This window comes from Macaca fascicularis, chromosome 14, assembly GCF_037993035.2.
Source record: "Macaca fascicularis isolate 582-1 chromosome 14, T2T-MFA8v1.1".
NCBI lineage: Eukaryota > Metazoa > Chordata > Mammalia > Primates > Cercopithecidae > Macaca > Macaca fascicularis.
Window position 1 is genome coordinate 113,351,204 of NC_088388.1, and position 21,027 is coordinate 113,372,230.

Below are 21,027 nucleotides of genomic sequence, written 5' to 3' on the forward strand. Positions count from 1 at the left end.
GGAGTTAGGCCAAATTTCACAGGCTAAGGGCTCAGTCCTCTATGAGACTGCCCTTAATTCAGACATCAGCCACATGCTAAGGGATTCCCAGGCCACCCACACTTCTGGCCAACTGGCTACAAATTCAAGAGTTTCCACTACTTTCTTGGGTTTGATAACTTGCTAGAAAGACTCACAGGGTTTCCACTACTTTCTTGGGTTTGATAACTTGCTAGAAAGACTCACAGAACTTTGGAAAAAGCTGTACTTAAGATTACAGATTTATTATAGCAAAAGAAAATACATCAAAACCAGCCAAAAGGGGAGATGCATAGAGTGAGACCCAGGCGGGTCCTGAAGGTGAAACTTTTGTGTTCACTGTGTATTATCAGCCTGGAACTTTATCCAAACTTTAATAGCCAGAGTTTTTACTGGAGTTTCATTACATAGGCATCATTGAATTCTTAGCCATGTGACTGAACTCAGTCTCTGGTCCCCTCCTATCCCAATCAATATCAGACTGATATCACATGGCATAAAGCCCCAACCCTATAATCATGTGGTTGACTTTTCTAGCATGGCCAGGCCTCATCTTGAAATATCTAGGGACCCTGTAGAGGTCACCTTTGTAGCATAAATGATCAGGGCTCACCAGGAGTAATTAAGATACTCCTATCACTTGGGAAATTCCAAGAATATAGAGGTTCTCTCCCAAGAACTGGGAACAAAGGCCAAATTCTGACCTTTGTTGGCACTGGTGTACAACACGAACTCTAAATGGAAACTAGACAGGGAAAGGAATTCTGGGAACCATAGTTACACCTCAGCTAAGTAGACACAATATAAAGCCACTACGATAGTATCATATCTGTCTCCCCTGCACCCCACCAAGAAAATACCTTTAGCAAACTCTATTAGTCCATTCTCATGCTGCTATGAAGAGATACCTGAGACCTAAGACTGGGTAATTTATAAAGGAAAGCGGTTTAATTGATTCACAGTTTAGCATAGCTAGGGAGGCCTCAGGAAACTTACAATCATGGCAGAAGGGGAAGCAAATACATCCTTCTTCACAAGGCAGCAGAAGAGAGAAGAATGAGAGTTGAGCAAAGGGAGAAGCTGAGCAAAGGGAGAAGCTTATAAAACCATCAGATCATGTGAGAACTCACTATCTCATGAACAGCAGCATGGGGATAACCACCCCCATGATTCAGTTACCTCCCACCAGGTCCCTCCCATGACACATGGGGATTATGGGAACTACAATTCAAGATGAGATTTGGGTGGGGACACAGTCAAACCATATCACATACCTTCACATTCCTTGCTGCTTCTCTTCTACCTCTCACATAAAGACCACCTCTAGTGCAGTGCTTTAACACAGTCACTTAGATTTTAGTTTTACGTTGTCATTAATATTTTAAAATGTTATCCAATCTCATCTAAAAAAGTTGAACTCATGGAAGTAGAGAGTAGAATGATGGTTATCAGAGGCTGGTGGGGTAGACAGGGAAAGGGGAGGCATTGGTCAAAGGGTACAAAGTTTTAGTTAGACTGAAGGAGTACATTCTGATGTACTATAGCACATCATAGTGATCACAGTTAATAATAATGTATTATGTATTTCAAAATAGCTAAAATAGGATTTTAAATGTTCCAGAGATCAAATTCTTAACTATTATGTTTATTTTAATCATGTGTGGCAGCATCGAACACAGACAAAACTGCTTTTGTGGCTTGTTTATGAAAATCTTATGTTTTATGCTTAAAATAAGAAATTGTTTAGTTTTTATTATTTTGGTAATTTTCCCTCTGTAAATGATAATAGCAAAGATGCCAAGGGTATAACTACTTATGCAACAATTACAGTTATATGTAGTTTATATTCTCAGTAAATGAAAAGCCAAATTGAACAGAGTCATTGTTATATTTATCTTAATATTGACTTTTGAAACACAAAGCTCTATTGATATACCACTTTAAAATGTATTTATTTGTGTTGCTTTTACAATTTATTTCCTAGAATAGATAATACATTTGCATGGTTCAAAAATCAAAACAATATTAAAAAGTGTATATTGTGAAGTATTCCACTCAATCCTATTCCTGTCAGCTCATTTCCTACCAGTTGCCAATAAGGAATCATTTTCTTAGTTTGTGTCTTTCTACTGTTCCTTTATCAAATATATTTTCATGTACTGTATTTTTTTTTCACATAGTGCTTTTTGCATTTAATATAACCCAGAGGTCTTGAGTTGTTATTGTTTGAATGCAATTTTTATGGATCTGATAAAGAACATTTTTCAGGAAATCTGCAGATTATCATTTGATGTGTCTTAGTGCTTTGCTTTACTTTGATATTAGTGTACAATATGCTTTGTTTTCTAAAAACAAATAATAATAAGTTTCCTTAAATATATTAATATTTCTTTGCCTAAGAAACAAGCGAGTGACCCAGTTCCTAGCAGTGAAGGTAAAAATTCATTCGTTCTAGTTATCTATTGCTTTTCAACAACAAACCACCCTAAATCTCAGTGGCTAACAAAAACAATCATTTGGCCAGATTCAACAAGGATGGCTCTTCTCTGCTCCACTTAGCATCACTGAGGTGACTTAGATGGGGGCTGAAAGATCCACTTTCAAGGTGGCTTACTCACATGGCTATCAAGTTGGGGCTGGTTATTGTCTGGGTGCTTAGAAAGGGCTGTGGGCTCAGCACTTTGGTTCCTCTCCATGTGGGCCTCCTTGGGCTTCCTCACAGCATGGTGTCTGGGTTCCAAGAGTGAGCATCCCAAGACAGCCAGGTGGAAAAACAGGGTATTTTATGATCTAGCCTGAGAAGTCACTTCTGATGTACTCTATTGGTCAAAACAGTCACAATCGTCTATTTTCAAGGTGAGGGGGCACAAAGCCTATTACTCAGTGAGAGGAATTTCAGTCAGATTATAGAAGAGTGTGGGGGACAGCAGCTATTGTTTTGATCATCTTTTAAAAATTCAATCTGCTGGCTGGGCGCGGTGGCTCACACCTGTAATCCCAGCACTTTGGGAGGCCGAGGCGGGTGGGCCACTTGAGCTCGGGAGTTTGAGACCAGCCTGATCAACATGGAGAAACCCTGTCTCTACTAAAAATACAAAACTAGCGGGCGTGGTGACGCATGCCTATAGTTCCAGTTACTGGGGAGTCTGATGCAGGAGAATTGCTTGAACCCGGAAGGCGGAGGGTGTGGTGAGCCAAGATCACGCCATTGCACTCCAGCCTGGGCAACAAGAGCGAAACTTCGTCTCAAAAAATAAAAAATAAAAAATAAATAAATAACGAATTCAATCTGCCGCACCACCTGGATTCTGGGGGAAAAAAAAAAAAGGTTGCTATTGTTTTCTTCTAGCAACTTTATTTTTAATTTTTCCCATTTAGATGCTTAATCCATTTAGACTTTATTTTGGTGTAAATTGTGAAGTCAGGAGCCGTTTAAGATTTTTTTCCAGATAACTAGCCAATTGCTAATAAAATTTATTATTAATCCATCTCTTCCCCGTGCTACTTTTGGGGAATGTTTGTCCACTCCAAAACTCATGTTAAAATGTAATTGTCAATGTAACGGGATTGGGAGGTGGGGTCTTAAGAGATGATTAGGCCATCAAGGCTCCACTCTCATGGGTGGGTTTAATGTCTTAATAAAAGAGCTTTTAAAAGTGGGTTGTCTCTGTTGGCTCTTTCACCTTCTGCAGTGTGAGAATACAGCCTTTTTCCCTTCTGGAGGATGAAGCAAGTAAGTTGCCATCTTGGAAGAAGAAAATGGTATTACCAGAAACTGAACCTGTAGGCACCTTAACCTCAGACTTCCCCAGCCTCCAGAATTGAGAGTCAATATATTTTTGTTTGTTGTAAATTACCCAATTTCAAGTATTCTATTATAAATAGGAGCTACAAATGGACTAAGACATCCCACTTATATGAAGTGGTGTCATTACCATATCTAAATTCCCCCATCGTATTAGTATTAGGTCCATTTCTGGACTTTATGTGTAAATGTTTGACTGTTTATTGCCTGGAACCTAATTATTGGAGGACTTCCCCCACACCCATGCCATATGCCATCACTCTTCTTTTTCAGAATTTTGCTAATTATTACATGTTTATTTTTCTTTTCTTTTCTTTTCTTTTTCTTTTTTTTTTTTTTGAGACTGAATCTTGCTCTATCGCCCTGGCTGGAGTGCAGTGGCATGATCTTGGCTGCAACCTCCGAGATCATGATACACTGCAACCTCTGCCTCCCAGATTCAAGAAATTCTCCAGCCTCAGCCTCCTGAGTAGCTGGGATTACAGGCATGTGCCACCATGCCCAGCTAATTTTTTTTTTGTATTTTTAGTAGAGGCAGGGTTTCACCATGTTGGCCAGGCTAGTCTCAAACTCCTGACCTCAAGTGATCCGCTTGTCTTGGCCTCCCAAACTGCTGGGATTATAGGCGTGAGCCACTGTGCCCGGCCCTATTTATAATCAGTTTGTCTAGTTTTTAAAGTCTATTAGTATTTTAATCAGTGATAACTATTTTTAAATTTCTTTTATTATTAATGAGATTGGATATTTTTGCTTCTATGTACCAATTATATTCCTTCATGAATTCTGTGTTCCTATCCTTTGTCCATTTCCTTATTAGAATTTTACATTCCTCTTATTGATCCTCAAAAGCTCTTCATATTTAAGAATACCAGAATATTGTTTGAAATGTTTTTTATAAATATTTTCCCTAGTTAATTTTGTTTCCAGTGCTTTTTGAAGTCTTAAAATAAATAATAAATGTCCATGTTGTGTGTGCATGGAGGTAGAGGCGTGAAAGTTAACCTTGTTTTCTTGTGTGGTTTCATTTGCTCTTTTATTTTTTCTTAATTTTTGTGGGTACATAGTAAAAGTATATATTTATGGGTGTATATATTTATATACATGAGATATTTGGATACAGGTGTGCAATGCATTATAATTACGTCAGGGTAAATGCAGTATGCATCACATCAAAGATTTATCCTTTGTGTTACAAACAATTCAGTTATACTCTTTTTAGTTATTTTAAAATGTACAATTAAATTATTTTTGACTACAGTCACCCTATTTGCTAGCAAATACTAAATCTTATTTATTCTTTCTTTGCTGGGAGCCTTTTTGTTGTCATTTTCAGCTCTCTACAAAAGGAGGAAGGGAGACTTTTTATTACAGCTTTGATCTCATTACTTGGTATTGGTCTGTTCAGCTTTTGGATTTCTTTATGGTTCAATCTCGGCAGATTGTATGTGTCTAGCAATTTAACCATGCCATCTAGATTTTCCAATTTTTTAGCTTCTAGTTTCTTATAGTAGCCACTAATGATCCTTTGAGTGTCTTTGGCATCAACTGTAATGTCCTTTTTCATCTCTGATTTTATGTATTTGAGTCTTCTCTCCTTTTTTATTAGTTGGTCTCACTAATGGTTTGTCAATTTGTTTATGTACTCGAAAAAACAACTTTTTGTTTCATTGATCTTGTTTTTATTTTTTTTTAAATTTCCATTTCATTTATTTCTGCTCTGATTTTTATTATTTTATTTCTTCTCTTACTAGGAGGTTTGGTTTGCTCTTGCTTTTCTAGCTCTGTAAAATGCATTGTTAGGCTGCTTATTTGAGTGTTTTTTCCCTTTTTGATTTAGGCATGTATAGCTATAGACTTCCCTGTTGATATTGCTTTCACTGTATTGCATAGGTCTTTGGTTTGTTGTGTTTCTATTATCATTTGTTTCAATAAATTTTTCAATTTCCTTTTTAATGCCTTCTTTGACCCACTGGCCATTCAAGAGCATATTATTCAATTTCTGTGTGTATAGTTTCCAAAATTCCTCTTTTATTAATTTCTAGTTTTATTCCATTGTGGTCAGAGAAGATGCTTGATATAATTTCATTTTTTTGAAAGTTCTAGTACTTGTTTTGTGGCTTAACATCTGGTCTATGCTTGAGAATGATCCATGTACTAAGGCGAATAATGTGTATTCTGCAGCTGTTAGATGAAATGTTCTGTAAATCTCTATTAGATCCATTTGGACTGCAGTAGACATTAAATCCAATGTTTCTTTATTTTCTGTCTAGATGATCTCTGCAATGCTGAAAGTAGGGTGTTGAAGTCTCCAGCTATTATTGTTTTGGAGTCTATCTCTTTCTTTTGCCCTAATAATATTTGCTTTATATATCTGGGTGCTCCAGTGTTAGGTGTATATATAGTTATAGTTGTTATATATTCTTGCTGAATTAACCTCTTTATTATTACATAGTGACCTTCTTTGTTGCTTCTCGTTTTTGTCTTGAAATCTATTTTGTCTGATGTAAGTATAGCCACTCCTGCTCTTTTTTGGTTTCCATTAGCATTAAATATCATTTTTTTCCCCTTTATTTTCAGTCTGTGTGTCTTTGTTGGTGAAGTGTGTGTCTTGTAGGCAACAGATTCATTTGGTCTTATTTTGTATCCATTCAGCAACTCTGTCTTTTGATTGGCGAGTTTAGTCCATTTACATTCAATGTTATTATTAATAAGTAAGGACTTACTCCTGCCATTTTGTTGTTTGTTTCCTGGCTCCTCTGTGGTCTTCTCTTTATTTTTTTTCCAACCTACCTTCTTTTTATGAAGGTGTTTTTTTCTGATGGTATGCTTTAATTTCTTGCTTTTTATTTTTGCGTATCTGTTGTATGTTTTTAAATTTGAGGTTATCGTGAGGCTTGCAAATACCATCTTATAACTCATTTTTTAATCTGATAACACTGTTTGCATAAACAAACAAGTAGAAAGAAAACTAATAAAAACTCTACACCTTAACTTTGTCCTCCCACTTTTTGACTTTTGGTCATTTTTATTTATATCTTATTGTACTGTCTGGGTCTTGGCAAGTTGTAGTTATTACTTTTGATAGGTTCATCTTACAGTCTTTTTACTTGAGTGGTTTACACACCATAGTTACAGTGTTATAACATTCCGTGCTTCTCTGTGTACTTCCTATTACCAGTGAGTTTTACACCTTCAGATGATTTCTTATTGCTCATTAACATCCGTTTCTTTCAGATTGAAGAACTCCCTTTAGCATTTCTTCTAGGAAAGGTCTAGTGTTGATGAAATCCCTCGGCTTTTGCCTGCCTAGAAAAGTAGTTATTTTTCCTTCATATTTGATATGGATATACTATTGTGTATATCCATATATACAAAATTTTTGTATAAACTGGATATACTATTCTAGGGTAAAGAACTTTTTTTCCATCAACACTTTAAATATGTCATATCACTCTCTCCTGGCCTGTAAGGTTTCCACTGAAAAGTCTGCTGCCAGAATATTGGAGCTCCATTGTATGTTGTTTCTTTTCTCTTGCTGTATTTAAAATCCTTTCTTTATCCTTGACATTTTGGAGTTTGATTATTAAATGTCTTGAGGTAGACTTCTCAGGTTAAATCTGCTTGGTGTTCTATAACCTTTTTGTGCTTGGATATTAATTTCTTTCTCTAGGTTTGGGAACTCCTCTTTTATTATCCCTTTGAATAAATTTTCTATCCCTATCTCTATCTCTATCCTCTCTTTAAGGCCAATAACTCTTATATTTGCCCCTTTGAGGCTATTTTCTAGAACCTGTAGGCATTCTTCATTTTTAAAAAATTCTTCTATTTTTTGTCTTCTCTGTCTATGTATTTTTAAATAGCCTGTTTTCAAGCTCAATAATTTTTCTTCTGTTTGATCAATTCTGCTATTAAGATTGTCTGATACATTCTTCAGTATGTCAGTTGCATTTTTCAACTCCAGAATTTCCTTTGAGTCTTTTTAATTATTTTTAAAATGTATCTGATAGAATTCTTAATTACTTCTCAGTGTTACCTTGAATTTTTTTTTTTTTTTTCATTTCCTCAGCTATTTTGAATTCTCTGTCTGAAAAGTCACATATTTCTGTTTTTCCATGATTGGTCCCTGGTGCCTTAATTAGTTCATTTGGTAAGATCGAGTTTCCTGGATTTTTCTGACGCTTGTGGATGTTTGTCTGTGTCTGTGCATTGAAGAGTTAAGTTCTTATTGTAGTCTTCACAGGCGGGGCTTGTTTGTTCCCATCTCTCTTGGGAAGGCTTTCCAAGTATTCAAAAGGACTTGGGTATTGTGATCTAAGCTATATCTGCATAAGGACCACCCCAAGCCCAGTAACACTGTAGTTATTTCAGACTCATAGAGGTACTACCTTCGTGGTCTTAGGTAAGATTCAAAACAATTCTCTAGATTACCAGGCAGAGACACTTGTTCTCTTCCCTTACTTTCTCCCAAACAGGGTCTCTCTCTCTCTCTCTGTGCTGAGCCACCTGGAGCTGGGAATGGGGTGACAGAAGCACTCTTGAGACCGCCACCATTGGGACTATGCTTGGTCAGACCTGAAGTCAGGGCAGCATTGGATCTTGCCCAAGGCCCTCTGTAGCCACTATCAGGCTAATGTCCATGTTTGTTCAAGGCTCTAGGGCTTTACAATCAGCAGATGGCAAAGCCAGCCAGGCTTGTGTCCTTCCCTTCAGGGCAGTGAGTTTCCCCAGACTCCAGGCAGGTCCAGAGACGCCATCCAGGCGCTGGGGACTGTTCAAACACCTTAGAAACCTATGTGGTGTTTTGTCGTCCTGTGGCTGGCACTCAAACCATGAGACAGTCCTTCCTACTTTGCCTCCACTTTCCATAGGCACAGGAGCCTCACCCCATTGCCACCACCATTACAGAACCGTGAGGAGTACTGCAAGGCTACCGCCAATATTCACATAAGTCCCAAGATCTCTTCAGTCAGCTTGTAGTGAATGCTGCCAGTCGTGGGATTCACCCTTCAGGGCAGTGGGCTCCTGTCTGGCCCAGGGTAGGTCCAGAAATGCTGTCCAAGAGCTAAGGCCTAGAATCTGGAACCCCAAGAGCCTGCTTGGTGTTCTATCCCCCTGTGGTTGAGCTGGTATCTGAGGTACAAGACAATGTCTTCCCTCATCTTTTCTCAAGCAGGAGAAGTCTCTCACCATAGCCACCACAGCTGGAAATATGTTGGGTGTCACCTAAAGCTAGCATGTCTCAGAGTGTCACCCAAGGCCTGTGGTGTGATGTCCATGTGTCACTGCTGGTTATTTAGGGCCCAAGGGCTCATTAGTCAATAGGTGATATGTCCTGCCTGAACTGCCTGCTTCCTTTCAAGGCAGTAGGTTCCTTCTGGGCCTAGAGTATGCTTAGAAATGTCTTCTGGGAGCTAGGGCCTGGAATGGGGGCCTTGTGACTCTGACTGGCGCCCTACCATACTGTGACTAAGCTGGTATCCAAGATTCAAGGCAAAGTTCTCTTTACTGTTCCTCTCTCTTCCCTCTTCTCTCCTCAAGCATAAGGAAGGGGTCTCTTTTGGACCTGCGATCTGTGCTGCCTGGGGCTGGGGGAGGGGTGGTGCCAGCACTCCCTTACCTGCCCTGGCTTGTGTCTCAGTAGGTTGCATGACTCTGAAGGCCACTGACTCTGAGCCCAGCTCAGCACTAGGACTTGCCTAAGACTTGCAGTCCTTGTGGCCTGAACTGCCTTTCATGTTTAGTAAGGGCCCAGAGCATGTTAGCTCACGTGGCATGGCTTGCCAGAACTCAAGTACTGACCACTGAAGTGGGCTGCTGGGATGGGCGATTCCTGGCTAAGGCTTGTCTAAATACTCCCTCCGTGGGCTTGTGTCAGCTAAGCCCAGCCCAGTTTTGCTTTCTGCTGTGACTGGGCGTCACTGAGTTAAGTGAAAAGTCTCACAATCTCTGTGCTCTGGCTCTCCCAAGCCATGGATTCTCTCTCTGCACCACGTGGTTATTGGGGATGGGGGAGGCATGCTGCTGGAAATTCGAAACTATCTTTCCTATCGTCTTTAGTGCCTCTTGCAGCAATACGAGGTTTAAAGCAGGTACTTCGAGTCCTCACCTGATTTTTGGTTCTTATGGAGGTACTCTTTTTGTGTAGACAATTGTTACATTTGGTGCTCCTGCGGGGGGTGGGGATGATTGGTAGAGCCTTCTTTTTGGCCATTTTGCTCCACCCCTCTTCTCCTTCTGCTCTTTTGAAATTTATACATTCCTTTCCTACCCACCCAAGAAAATTCAGTCCTATGTTTGCACAATTTTTCATAACTTTGTTATTATATTTAACTGTTTAATCCATTTAAAATTTATTTTAGTAATTTGTATGAATTCTAGTTGAACCAAATTCTTTCCCTAGTCAATTTCTCCAACACTATAAACAAATGCTTTTATTTATCTAATTTTTCAGAGCTCAAAATTGGATTAAGACACTACTTTTCAAGTTTGAAGAAAAATTCAATTATGATTTTGACTGTGATTGTGTGAAGCCTCAAAGTAATACAGGAAGAACTGGCAGTATAGCTTGAGTGTGAATTTAATATCTTCTAGTTTATATATTAAGAAGGTGATCCCAAATTTGATGATCTGCAAGTCTTAAATTAAAATTTTTAATTCATTTTCATTATGAAATAATTCTATTAAAAATTTTCATTGGGTTAAAATATATGTAACATAAAATTGGCCATTTTAACCATGTTAAGGTGTACAATTTAGGAACATTTAGTGCATTTACAAAGTTGTGCAACTATCACCCTAACACTTTTTCATCACCCCAAACTGTGTACCCGCTAAGTATGGTAACCTCTAATCTACTTTCTGTCTCCATGAATTTGTCTATTCTAGTTATTTCATATGAGTGAAATAATGCAGTGCAGTCACGAACCACAAAATAACATTTCAGGCAATGACTGACTGCATATATCATGATAGTCCCATAAGATTATAATACCATATTTTATTGTACCGTTTCTGTTTAGATATATTTAAATACACAAATACGATTCTGTTACAACTGACTACGGTATTCAGTACAGTCACCTGCTGTACAGGTTTGTACCCTAGGAGTAATAGGCTATACCATATAGCCCAGGCATGTAGTAGGTTATACTATCTAGGTTTGTGTAAGTACACTCTATGATGTTTGAACAATAATGAAATCGCCTAAGGACACATTTGTCAGAATGTATCCCCATTGTTAAGTGACAGTGATTATATTTGTCTTTCTATGTCTTGCTTATTTCACTTAGCACAATGTTTTCAATGCCATCCATATTGTAACATGTATCAGAGCTTCATTTCGTTTTATGACTAAATAACATTCCACTGCATGCGTGCACCACATTTTGTTTATCCATTCATCTGTTGCTGGACACTTTGGGTCATTTCCACCTTTTGACTACAGTGAATAGAAATAATTCTATTTTAATCAACCACTTGGTTATCTACCACAAAACGTTCACATTTTCTTTCCTAAAGAAATAAATAGGTGATTAGTTTTTGAGCAGCTCTTAAAAACAACTAACCTAAAAAAAAAATTAAGCAGGTTAGGAGTGGTCCAGTGCCAAGAAGTTCTTGAATATATGTATTGTTCTGTTTCCTGTCTCACTCAACTAACTTTTTCAGAAACATAATTCCAAAAAAAAAAAAAAAAAAAAGGAGGAAGCATAGCAGTTTTTGAATTGCAAAATGTCCTGTTCTCTGTTGCTATGCCCTTGGAGAATTTTAAGAATCTAAACAGAAGAAAAAGGAGTATCTATTTAAAAAAATTCTCAAATATCTGCCAAATGTATTTCTGAGAGAGAAGCAAATATAATAAAATAGTTTTCATTTGTTATTTAATTATAATTATAAATAATTTCATTCATTTATCATAAGATGTGGCTAACACATGAACTGATGTAATCTTCACAGTAACTTCAAAAAGTAGGGGATCGTTTTTTAAAAAAAAAATCATAATTAGACGAAAAAGCAATTTAGATAGGTTTTATTACTAGTCTAAGGTCACGCAGTGATCTGTAGAGTCAGAATTTGAACGTAGATCTTTCTGACTCCTAAACCCACAGTGAAACACTGAGGTGTCACATATTCTCTCTCTCTAACCCCCATGAAATGTTTTGCTTTGGAAACAACTGTTTATATGTGGCAAAACAAAAAACAAAAAACAAAACTTTTTTTATGTCTGTCGTTTTTTATTCTCTATTTTTTCCCCTTGGAATAAAATTATTAATAGACCACTTTGAGGTCAGTGTTGAATTAGGAGACAGGAAATGGGAGCTGTCCTCCTGTTTAGGATTAGTAATCAAAGTGTTTTCTAAAGTGAAGTACATATTTCTTATTGCTTTAAAAATTTATTTTTTATGTATACATAATAGATAAACATATTTTGGGTGTAGATGCAATAAATTAATACATTCACATAATTTGTCTTATTGATTTTATAGGAAGCAAAATAGGGACAATAAATTCCTGGAATGAAATAGTACTGAGGAGTTTGTAGAGTCTGCATTTCTGGGAATGCCTAAGTTTAGCGTTATCACCTCTATAATTTTTGTAAAACAAAATGCAATTAGATGAAACAAAAATATATTATTAAAAACTTCAGTTGTGGCACAAAATGGGGACTGAAATTTAGAGGTACATGATAAGCTCTGAAGAGCATTTGATTTCCTGAACATGCTTCTGCTATATTAGTTTACTCTCAGTCTATTCTTTGTCAATTACAATTGTAAAAAAAGAGAAGGCCCATTTAAGCTAATTATGTAGTTTCCCCAACAACTGCGTTTCCATATGAAGATTTTTGTTGTAAAATCTTTCCCTGTTCAATATTAAATATTGAGTGTTGTTATGCTTATTTAAAATGTAAAGCAAGTATTTGAAGATGGTACTTAATTTACCAGGTAGAAATAAAATTACTGTTGTCAGCACTTACATCTGAAAAAATTTTGTCAGTGAAACATAATTATTAAAAAAAAAACAAGTTCATTCAAAGGAGAAGATTCCTTTATTAAAATGATAATTCTAAGGCTTGTCCAATAGCTGTGCACCTGTGCCTATGGTTTTGTTCTTCCAGAATCTTTTGCATATATCCCTTTCTAAGTTTTATTCCTCTCTCTGCCTCTTTCATTTCTTGAGCTTTTTCTTTTGGCTGCAATATACTCTTTACTGTTAGCAAAGTTTGTTCCTTTACTACTTTTCTTTCATTCTCTCTAAGATATCAAGAGAGAACGTTTATTTCCTGTGTTTTATCAACTTGCAATTCTGCTGTTTCTCAAGCTGCAGTAGAATTTTGCTTCTAGTGAGAAATACAATGACATCTTTTGAGACCTCATCCTGAGTCTGATACCAGTGCCTTCACATCTTCATTCAAACTTCCTCTTCCTTTAATTCTGTAATGCTGCATTTTCTTGAATCTCTCCCTCCCATTCTTACCAACAGCTATTTGTTTCCTTTTCTGAGTTCTTTTCCTTACTCACCATTTAAATATAGGCACTCTCCAAAGTGAGTTCTGTATAAGTTAGAAATTGGGTTAGGTGGTAAACACAGTGGCTTAATCTACTAGGGATTTTCTTTTATATGACCCAAATTTCCAGTTAGAATGAAAGCTCCCCTGAGCCACCATCAAGAGATTTAGGTGGTTCTTTTCTGCTTCACTGTCCTCCACTGTCCTCACCACTAGTTTCATTCTCAAAATCACATCATGTTTCAAGATAGACACTGGGGCATCCGTGCCAAACCAAAATTCCAGATATCAGGAAGGGTAAAGGAGCGCTTACTTTCTCTTCTTCTTAGACATGGGGTTTTGCTATGTTGCCCAGGCTGGTCTCAAACACCTGAGCTCAAGTGATCCTCTCACCTAGGCCTCCCAAAGTACTGGGATTACAGGCAAAAGAACCTGGCCACGGGAACATTTTCTCAGCTAAGTCAACTCCTTTTAAGAAACTTTTTGGAAATCCCATAATTTCATAGGCCAGAACTTAGTCACATGACCATACCCAGCCACAAGGATGTCAAAGTGCCCAGATCAACACCAAAAATATGTTATTAATGAATAAAGAGGTGTATTTGATAGGCAATTATCAAGTCTCTATCACAATCTGTTTTCTCAAATGTTGGCTACAAGATGAGAAGTGATCGGTGTTTATAATTGTTCAGTGGACTAGACTTATTAAATAATAATAAGTGATTTATTTCTACTACTTATTAAGGACCTATCATGTGCCAGGCATCATGCTTCCATCACAAATATTATCTCAAACTTTCATTCTTCAAACGAAGTAGTGCTTTAACTATTTTTAAAAGGAGGAAAATGAATCTCAAAAAGATTACAGTGTTTGTTTCCGGCTGCTTTTCCCTTTAGCTGAGTTTTCTCCCAGGCACTTCTTTTCCAAGAAATAGACTTTAGGCGGGCTTTTTCGCCAATTTGTTCTATATTTTTCACCAATATGTACACATTAAATTGAGGATCTACTTTATATGCTAATTAGTTTGCAAGCGTCAACCTGTTTCAGGAAATACAGATATGAAGTAGCTGAGATAGGGCTTGAATTCAGCTTTGTTCGTCTCCAAAGCCTATTGTCTTTTTTTTATTATTATTATTATACATGGCCCGCACTGAATCTTTATTCACACCTATCTCCTTTTGTCCAATAATTATTTAGATTACTCTAGTTTGATGTCACAATTTCTCATGGAATTGAAACTGGACTCTTCAAAATGATAGAATTGTCTGAATTTGGCTGCAATGAGAATCACTAATCAATTCAAGCTTGTTATCAAGACATCTAGAGATCACCAGGTAAGTTGGTAGTATGGGAGGTGGTTAAATCTCAATAGCATGTGGGTGCAAGTGTGTGATACCACACTGACAGAAATAACTCTCTGATGTCCCCCACCTGAATAACACAGGATAACTGCTCTCCCCAAAGCCTCCTGCCCAAGCATTTCTAGGATTCCTAAAAAGTCCGCCTGTCAGGACACTGTCTTTGCTTTGGTTGGCAAGTATACTAGAATTCTCACAATGCCACTGTTTCAGTGTGGCTTCTGGTGAAGTGAGCAAGGATGTAGTTGGATTTTTCCTTTAGTGAGGAGTGGTGAGAAAAATAAAGAGGGCGCTAGATTGCCCGTGTTTAATTTCTGTCCCAAATCTTGATGTTTACTTCACCTTTTTACAGGGGAATAAGAGAAGTCAGGTGCAAGGGGCCAGGAATGTTATGCTAGAGGCACTTCTTCCACATGGAAGGAAATATCAAAAGCGAAGAGGAAACATTCCTCTCTGTTCCCCATTCCTGCTACTGCCTTGCTTCAGTTTTGTCTGTTTTAAAAACTGCGCTACCACAGAACTCAATCAGTGTTGTGTGATACATTATTATACGTGCTTTTAATGGAAAAAGCCCGTTTAGAAAACCTACAGCTCTCTGTCGTCCATTGGCCTTAGACATGAGTCCAGTAAGGACTAGGCTAGGAGGCAAATCAACATGATAGTTGCTGTGCTGTCAGAATTATTCTCTCCCTACCTCCAACTTAGCTTTCATGCTGTACCATGCTCTTTGTTTCTGGCTGATATTTCCTTTAGCCGAGTTTTCTCCCAGGGCACTCCTTACTTTTCCAAGAAATAGACTTTAGGCGGGCTTGCTTCACCAATTTGTTCTATATGTGCCGACATGCACAAATTAAATTGAGGATCTGCTTTATGTGCTAATTAGTTTGCAAGAAATAAAATTCTCAAGGTTAAGATGGGCTTATAGCTGCACTTTTCAGACAACTTTGCAATTGCTTTACCTCCCATAGCTTCAGCTATCTTCTCTATGTAGTTGCCTTCTAAGTGCAAGTCTCTATCCCTGCCCTCTTTCCAGCTGCCTGCTGGATATCCCCTTGCAGATCTCCCTCTGGAAACACAACTTCAGTCTTTCCAAAACTGAACTCATCAACTCTTACCTGTTCTTCCTGTTCTTCTTTTTCACTTAAAGGCACAATTATCCTAGTTGCTTACGTCCAAGGTATTCTATCGGTCTGGGATATTGTTACCCACAGCAATTGTTGTCATAGTTCTCTTCTTTCAAGAGCTAACCCAATTTCATCCTCTTGTGTCTCTTCAGTCAAAATGAATCCCCTTTCCCTTTATTCCTATAGCACTCTATAATTCTTTAAAACATTGGCACCATCTTCTTCATATTGTCTTGTATCTCCTATTTGCTTAAAGAAACAAAGCAAATGAGCACCTACTACATAATGTATACAGTGTTCTATATGTTTTTATTTAATCATCATATAACCCATTTTACAGGTGGGAAAGTTAAAGGCATTTCCTTATCTGTAAAAGAAACAACTCCAAGTTCATAAATTCTTAAATACCTATAGCCTCCAGTATAATAAATATCAGTTTAACAGATGTATTTTTTATTCTTGTATTCTAGCATAGTGTTGGATACACACTAAGTACTCAGTAATTCTTTGTGAAACTGAGAAAAAAGGCAATTCGAATTTCATAAAAACTTTTAGAGTACCATTTTGTGCAAGGTGGATTTTGAAGATTACAAGTTTGGACACTATTTTTATCTTGCATTTTTACAGCGACAGAGGGTAAAGCCAAAAGATCTGTCATCCTTTATTCCTTCCCAGACCACTGGAGGGATGTAAATAGCAGTTTTCAGTTATCAGCAATAAACCCTTATATCAACATTTATAAAGATAAAGTTTCACAAAACAGGAAGAGAAGAGATACCATTATTAACCAGTGAGTATTCATTGGGTACCTACTGCATATTTTTAAGTGCTTTATAAAACACAGGACAGTTTACAGGCATGAGACAGTCTCAATATTTTGGTGACCACTAACCAGTACTACCAACGTTACTACGTGGCTCTATGCTAGTACTATAAAAGTATAAAATAAATATATTCTGTAAATTAAAGTCTAGTTTAATAGAATGGTGATAAAGTATATCAGATAAAGTTCCCAAATAACATAATTGTAACAATGTTAGGTTTATGAACTTCCTGTAACAGTTAACATGAGGAACCAGGGGCCTCTCCTAAGAGAAAGTAGGGAAGGACTTTTTTCCTTTTTCTTCCCCTCCAGAGACAGAATCTCACTCTGTCACCAGGAGTGTAGTGGCATGATCATGACTTATTGCAGCCTTTAACTCCTGGGCTCAAATGATCCTCCTGCCTTAGCCTCTTGAGTACCTGGGACTAAAGGCATGTGTCTCCATGCCAGGTGTATTAGGCTGTTCTTGTATTGCTATAAAGAAATACCTGAAACTGGGTAATTTATAAAGAGGTTTAATTGGCTCATGATTCTAAATGATGTATAGGAAGCACAATGCTGGTATCTCCTTGGCCTCTTGGGAAGCCTCAGGAAACTTACAATCACAGCGAAAGGTGAAGGAGAAGCAGGCACATCACACGGTCAGAGCAGGAGCAAGGGAGTGGGCAGTGCCACACGTTTTTAAACAACGAGATCTTGCAGATCTTGCAAGAATTCACTCACTGTCACAAGAACAGCATCAAGGGGATGGTGATAAACCATTCAAGAGAAACCCACCCCTATGTTCAAATCACCTCCCACCAGGCCCCACCTCCAACATTGGGAATTACAATTCAGCATGAGATTAGGTGGGGACATGTATCCAAACTATGTCATTCCACCCCTTAGAGTGGCAACTGGAGCCCAAGCAGTTGTATGTAAGGAGCAGTGTCTCGAGGCTGCTTTTATTTTCTACCACATGGCCAGGCTGCAGGTTTTCCTGAGTTTTATGCTGTTTCCCTTTTAAATATAAGTTCCAACTTATTTCCTTGCTCCCACATCTGAGCACAGGTTGTTAAAAGTAGCCATGTCACCTCTTGAACACTTTGCTGCTTAGAAATTTCTTCCACCAGATACTCTAGGTTATCATTCTCATGTTCAAACTTCCACATATCCCTAGGATATGGACACAATCCAGCTAAGCTCTTTGCTGAGGCATAAGATGCATGACCTTTGCTCCAGTTCTCAATTAAGTTCCTCCTTTCCATCTGAGATCTCCTAAGCCTGGCCTTCCCTGTCCATATCACTATTAGCATTTTGGTCACAACAATTTAACCAGTCTCTAGGAAGTTCCAAACTTTCCTTCATCTTCCTGTCTTTTCTGAGCCCTCCATACTCTTCCAACCTCTGCCTGTTACCCAGTTCCAAAGCTGCTTCCACATTTTTAGGTTCCTTCATAGCAATGGCCCACTCTCTGTACCAATTTTTTGTATTAAGCCATTTGTGCACTGCTATAAAGAAATACCGGAGACTGGGTAATTTATAAAGAAAGGAGGTTTCATTGGCTCATGGTTCTGCAGACTGTACAGGAAACATGATGGCATCTGCTTCTGGGAAGGCCTCAGGAAGCTTACAGTCATGGCAGAAGGCAAAGGGGGCAATAGCATGTCACATGGCCAGGGCAGGAGCAAGAGAGAGTAGCAAAGTGCCATACTTTTAAACAGCCAGATCTTGTGAGAAGTCACTCACTATCATGAGGACAGCACCAAGGGGATGGTGCTAAACTCTTAATGAGAAAATCCACACCCATGATCCAAACACCTCCCACCAGGTACCACCTTCAATACTGGGGATTACAATGCAACATGAGATTTGGGCAGGGACACAGATCCAAACTATATCATCTGGATAATACTTTTTTAAATTTTTAAGTTAATTAATTTATTTTAGAGATGAGATCTTGCTTTGCTGCTCAGGTGGGTCTCAAACTCCTGGTCCCAAGTGATCCTCCCACCTCAGCCTCCCAAAATTCTGGGATTACAGGTGTGAGCCACCATGCCTGGCTGAGAAGGACTTTTAAAGATATAATTTGGGATAATTCTAAAGAGGGACCAGGGAAGTGGGGGGTCAGTTGTGGATTGATTATCACAGTGATCTTTGTTAAACAGTTGGGAAGAACAAAACTGGGCTGGGAAAGTCACTGGTAAGAAGGCAGCAATAAAAAATAAAATTAGGGCTGGTTGCAGTGACTGATGCCTATAATCCCAGAACTTTGGGAGGCTGAGATGGGTGGAATGCTTGAGCCCAGGAGTTCGAGACAGCCAGAGCAACATGGTAAAACCTCATCTCTACAAAAAATACAAAAATTAGCCCAGTGTGGTGGTCTGTGCCTATAGTCCCAGCTACTTTGGAGGCTGAAGTGGGAGGATCACTTGACCCCAGGAGATGGAGGTTGCAGTGAGGTGTGATCACGCCACTGAACTCCAGCCTGGGTGACAGAGTGAGACCCTGTCTCAAAAATAAAATAAAATATAACAATTAAAATTTAAAACCATGAAAATATTCACAGTAGCCACAGGGTGGAGGCAACAAGAGTGTCCATTAATGGATTAATGGATACAAAATGTGATACATACATACAATGAAATATTATTCAGCTTGAAAAAGAAAGAACATTCTGACACATGCTACAACATGGATGAACTTTGAAGAGATGATAGTAAATGAAATAAGCCAGATATGAAAAGACAAATACCGCATAAGTCTACTTGTAAGAGGTACATAGAGTAGTCAAATTCTTAGAGACAAAAAGTAGAATAGTGGTTGCCAGGGGCTGGGAGTAGTGGATGGGTGGAGATGGGGAGTTAGTGTCTAATGGGATGGAGTTTCCGTTGGGAAGATGAAAAAGTTCTGGAGATAAATGGTGGTGATGGTTGCACAACAATGTGAATGTACTTAATGCCACCATGCTTTATACCAGTGGTCCCCAACCTTTTTGGCACCAGGGACCAGTTTCATGAAAGACAATTATTCCATGGATGGGGGTAGGGGAGTAATGGTTTCAGGATGAAACCGTTCCACCTCAGATCATCAAGCATTAGTTAGATTCTCATAAGGAGCACGCAACCTAGATGCCTCGCATGCACAGTTCACAACATAGGGTTTGTGCTCCTTTGAGAATCTGATGCCACTGCTGATCTGACTGGAGGCAGGGTTCAGGTGGTAATACTCGCTCCCCCACCCCTCACCTCTGGCAGAGCAGCCCGGTTCTTAACATGACACGGACTGTTACTCGTCTGCACCGATCTGCAGCCCAGGGGTTGGGGATGCCTACTTTATAAGGAAAATGGCTAAAATTGTAAATTTTTGTATTATCTTTTATCACAATTTAAAAAATAAAAATTAAAAAATATGTAAAAAAGTAGTTATCTCTCAAAAGAGGGAAGGGTTTGTGTGTCCTTAGCCATGTCCTATTAGAAACATTATTCCAGTAGTAAAGTTGAAAAAAAATAGTGTTCTTTATAATTTTAAATACATAATACTTTAAGAAGATCATAACAAGCCCGATTGATAAAGCTTTCTGTACTTCAGCTGACTCTACTCTTTTTTTTTTTTTTTTTTGGGATGGAGTCTTGCTTTATTGCCCAGGCTGGAGTGCAGTGGTGCAATCTCAGCTCACTGTAACCTCCACCTCCTGGGTTCAAGCGATTCTCCTGCCTCAGCCTCCTCAGTAGCTGGGACTACAGGCGTGTGCCACCATGCCCAGCTAATTTTTGTGTTTTTAGTAGAGACGGGGTTTCAGTATGTTGGCCAGCCTGATCTCGAACTCCTGACCTCATGATCCGCCCACCTCGGCCTCCCAAAGTGCTGGGATTACAGGTGTGAGTCACCACGCCCGAACTCAACTGACTCTACTTTCAATGAATCAAGTTTAAAGCTAAGAAAAAAACTAAAGAAGAAATGCAGACCATTTTTTATAAAGTAGGCTACAAATGAGTAAAAAACTATAGCAAAACAATGCGACATCAGGCAATGCAGGTAAAATATATATGCATTGTGCACAGTAAGTCTTTTTGTGTATAATCTGCGCATACCTTTTGATGACCCTTCAAAGAGTTTCTCTGGGCCGTTGCAGGTCATGGGTTGGGTACAGAAAATCAGTAGAAGGTGAAATCCAGTACCCTACACTTTCCTTAAAGCTCCAATTAGGCAACAAAGTTTCTCTCTCATGAAACCAGCTCACCAGGTAGGATGGACCACAAGCTCTGTAATGAGTAGCAATATGGCTTTCAGAAAAATACATAGAGATTACAATTCAAAGCCCAGATTGACATTTGTGACAAAGTGGCACTCTGCCACAAATTTGTTACCGGATAGCCAAGATTTAAGAGACTCACAAAATTTGACATTTCAGGGC

General features: G+C 38.4%; 1 protein-coding gene across 2 annotated transcripts in view; it reads left to right on the forward strand.

Moving 5' to 3' along the window:
• RBM7 (RNA binding motif protein 7) overlaps nt 1–20,031 on the forward strand; it is a 35,689-nt gene extending 15,658 nt beyond the window's left edge. Inside the window, exon 5 of one of the 2 annotated variants that reach the window (XM_074015255.1) lies at nt 14,524–20,031. In XM_074015255.1, the coding sequence (XP_073871356.1) occupies nt 14,524–14,538 (15 nt within the window). In that variant the 3' untranslated portion in view covers nt 14,539–20,031. The remainder of the gene's footprint in view (nt 1–14,523) is intronic. The other variant, XM_074015256.1, reaches the window with a different exon arrangement.
• The last annotated feature ends 996 nt before the right edge of the window (nt 20,032–21,027 follow it).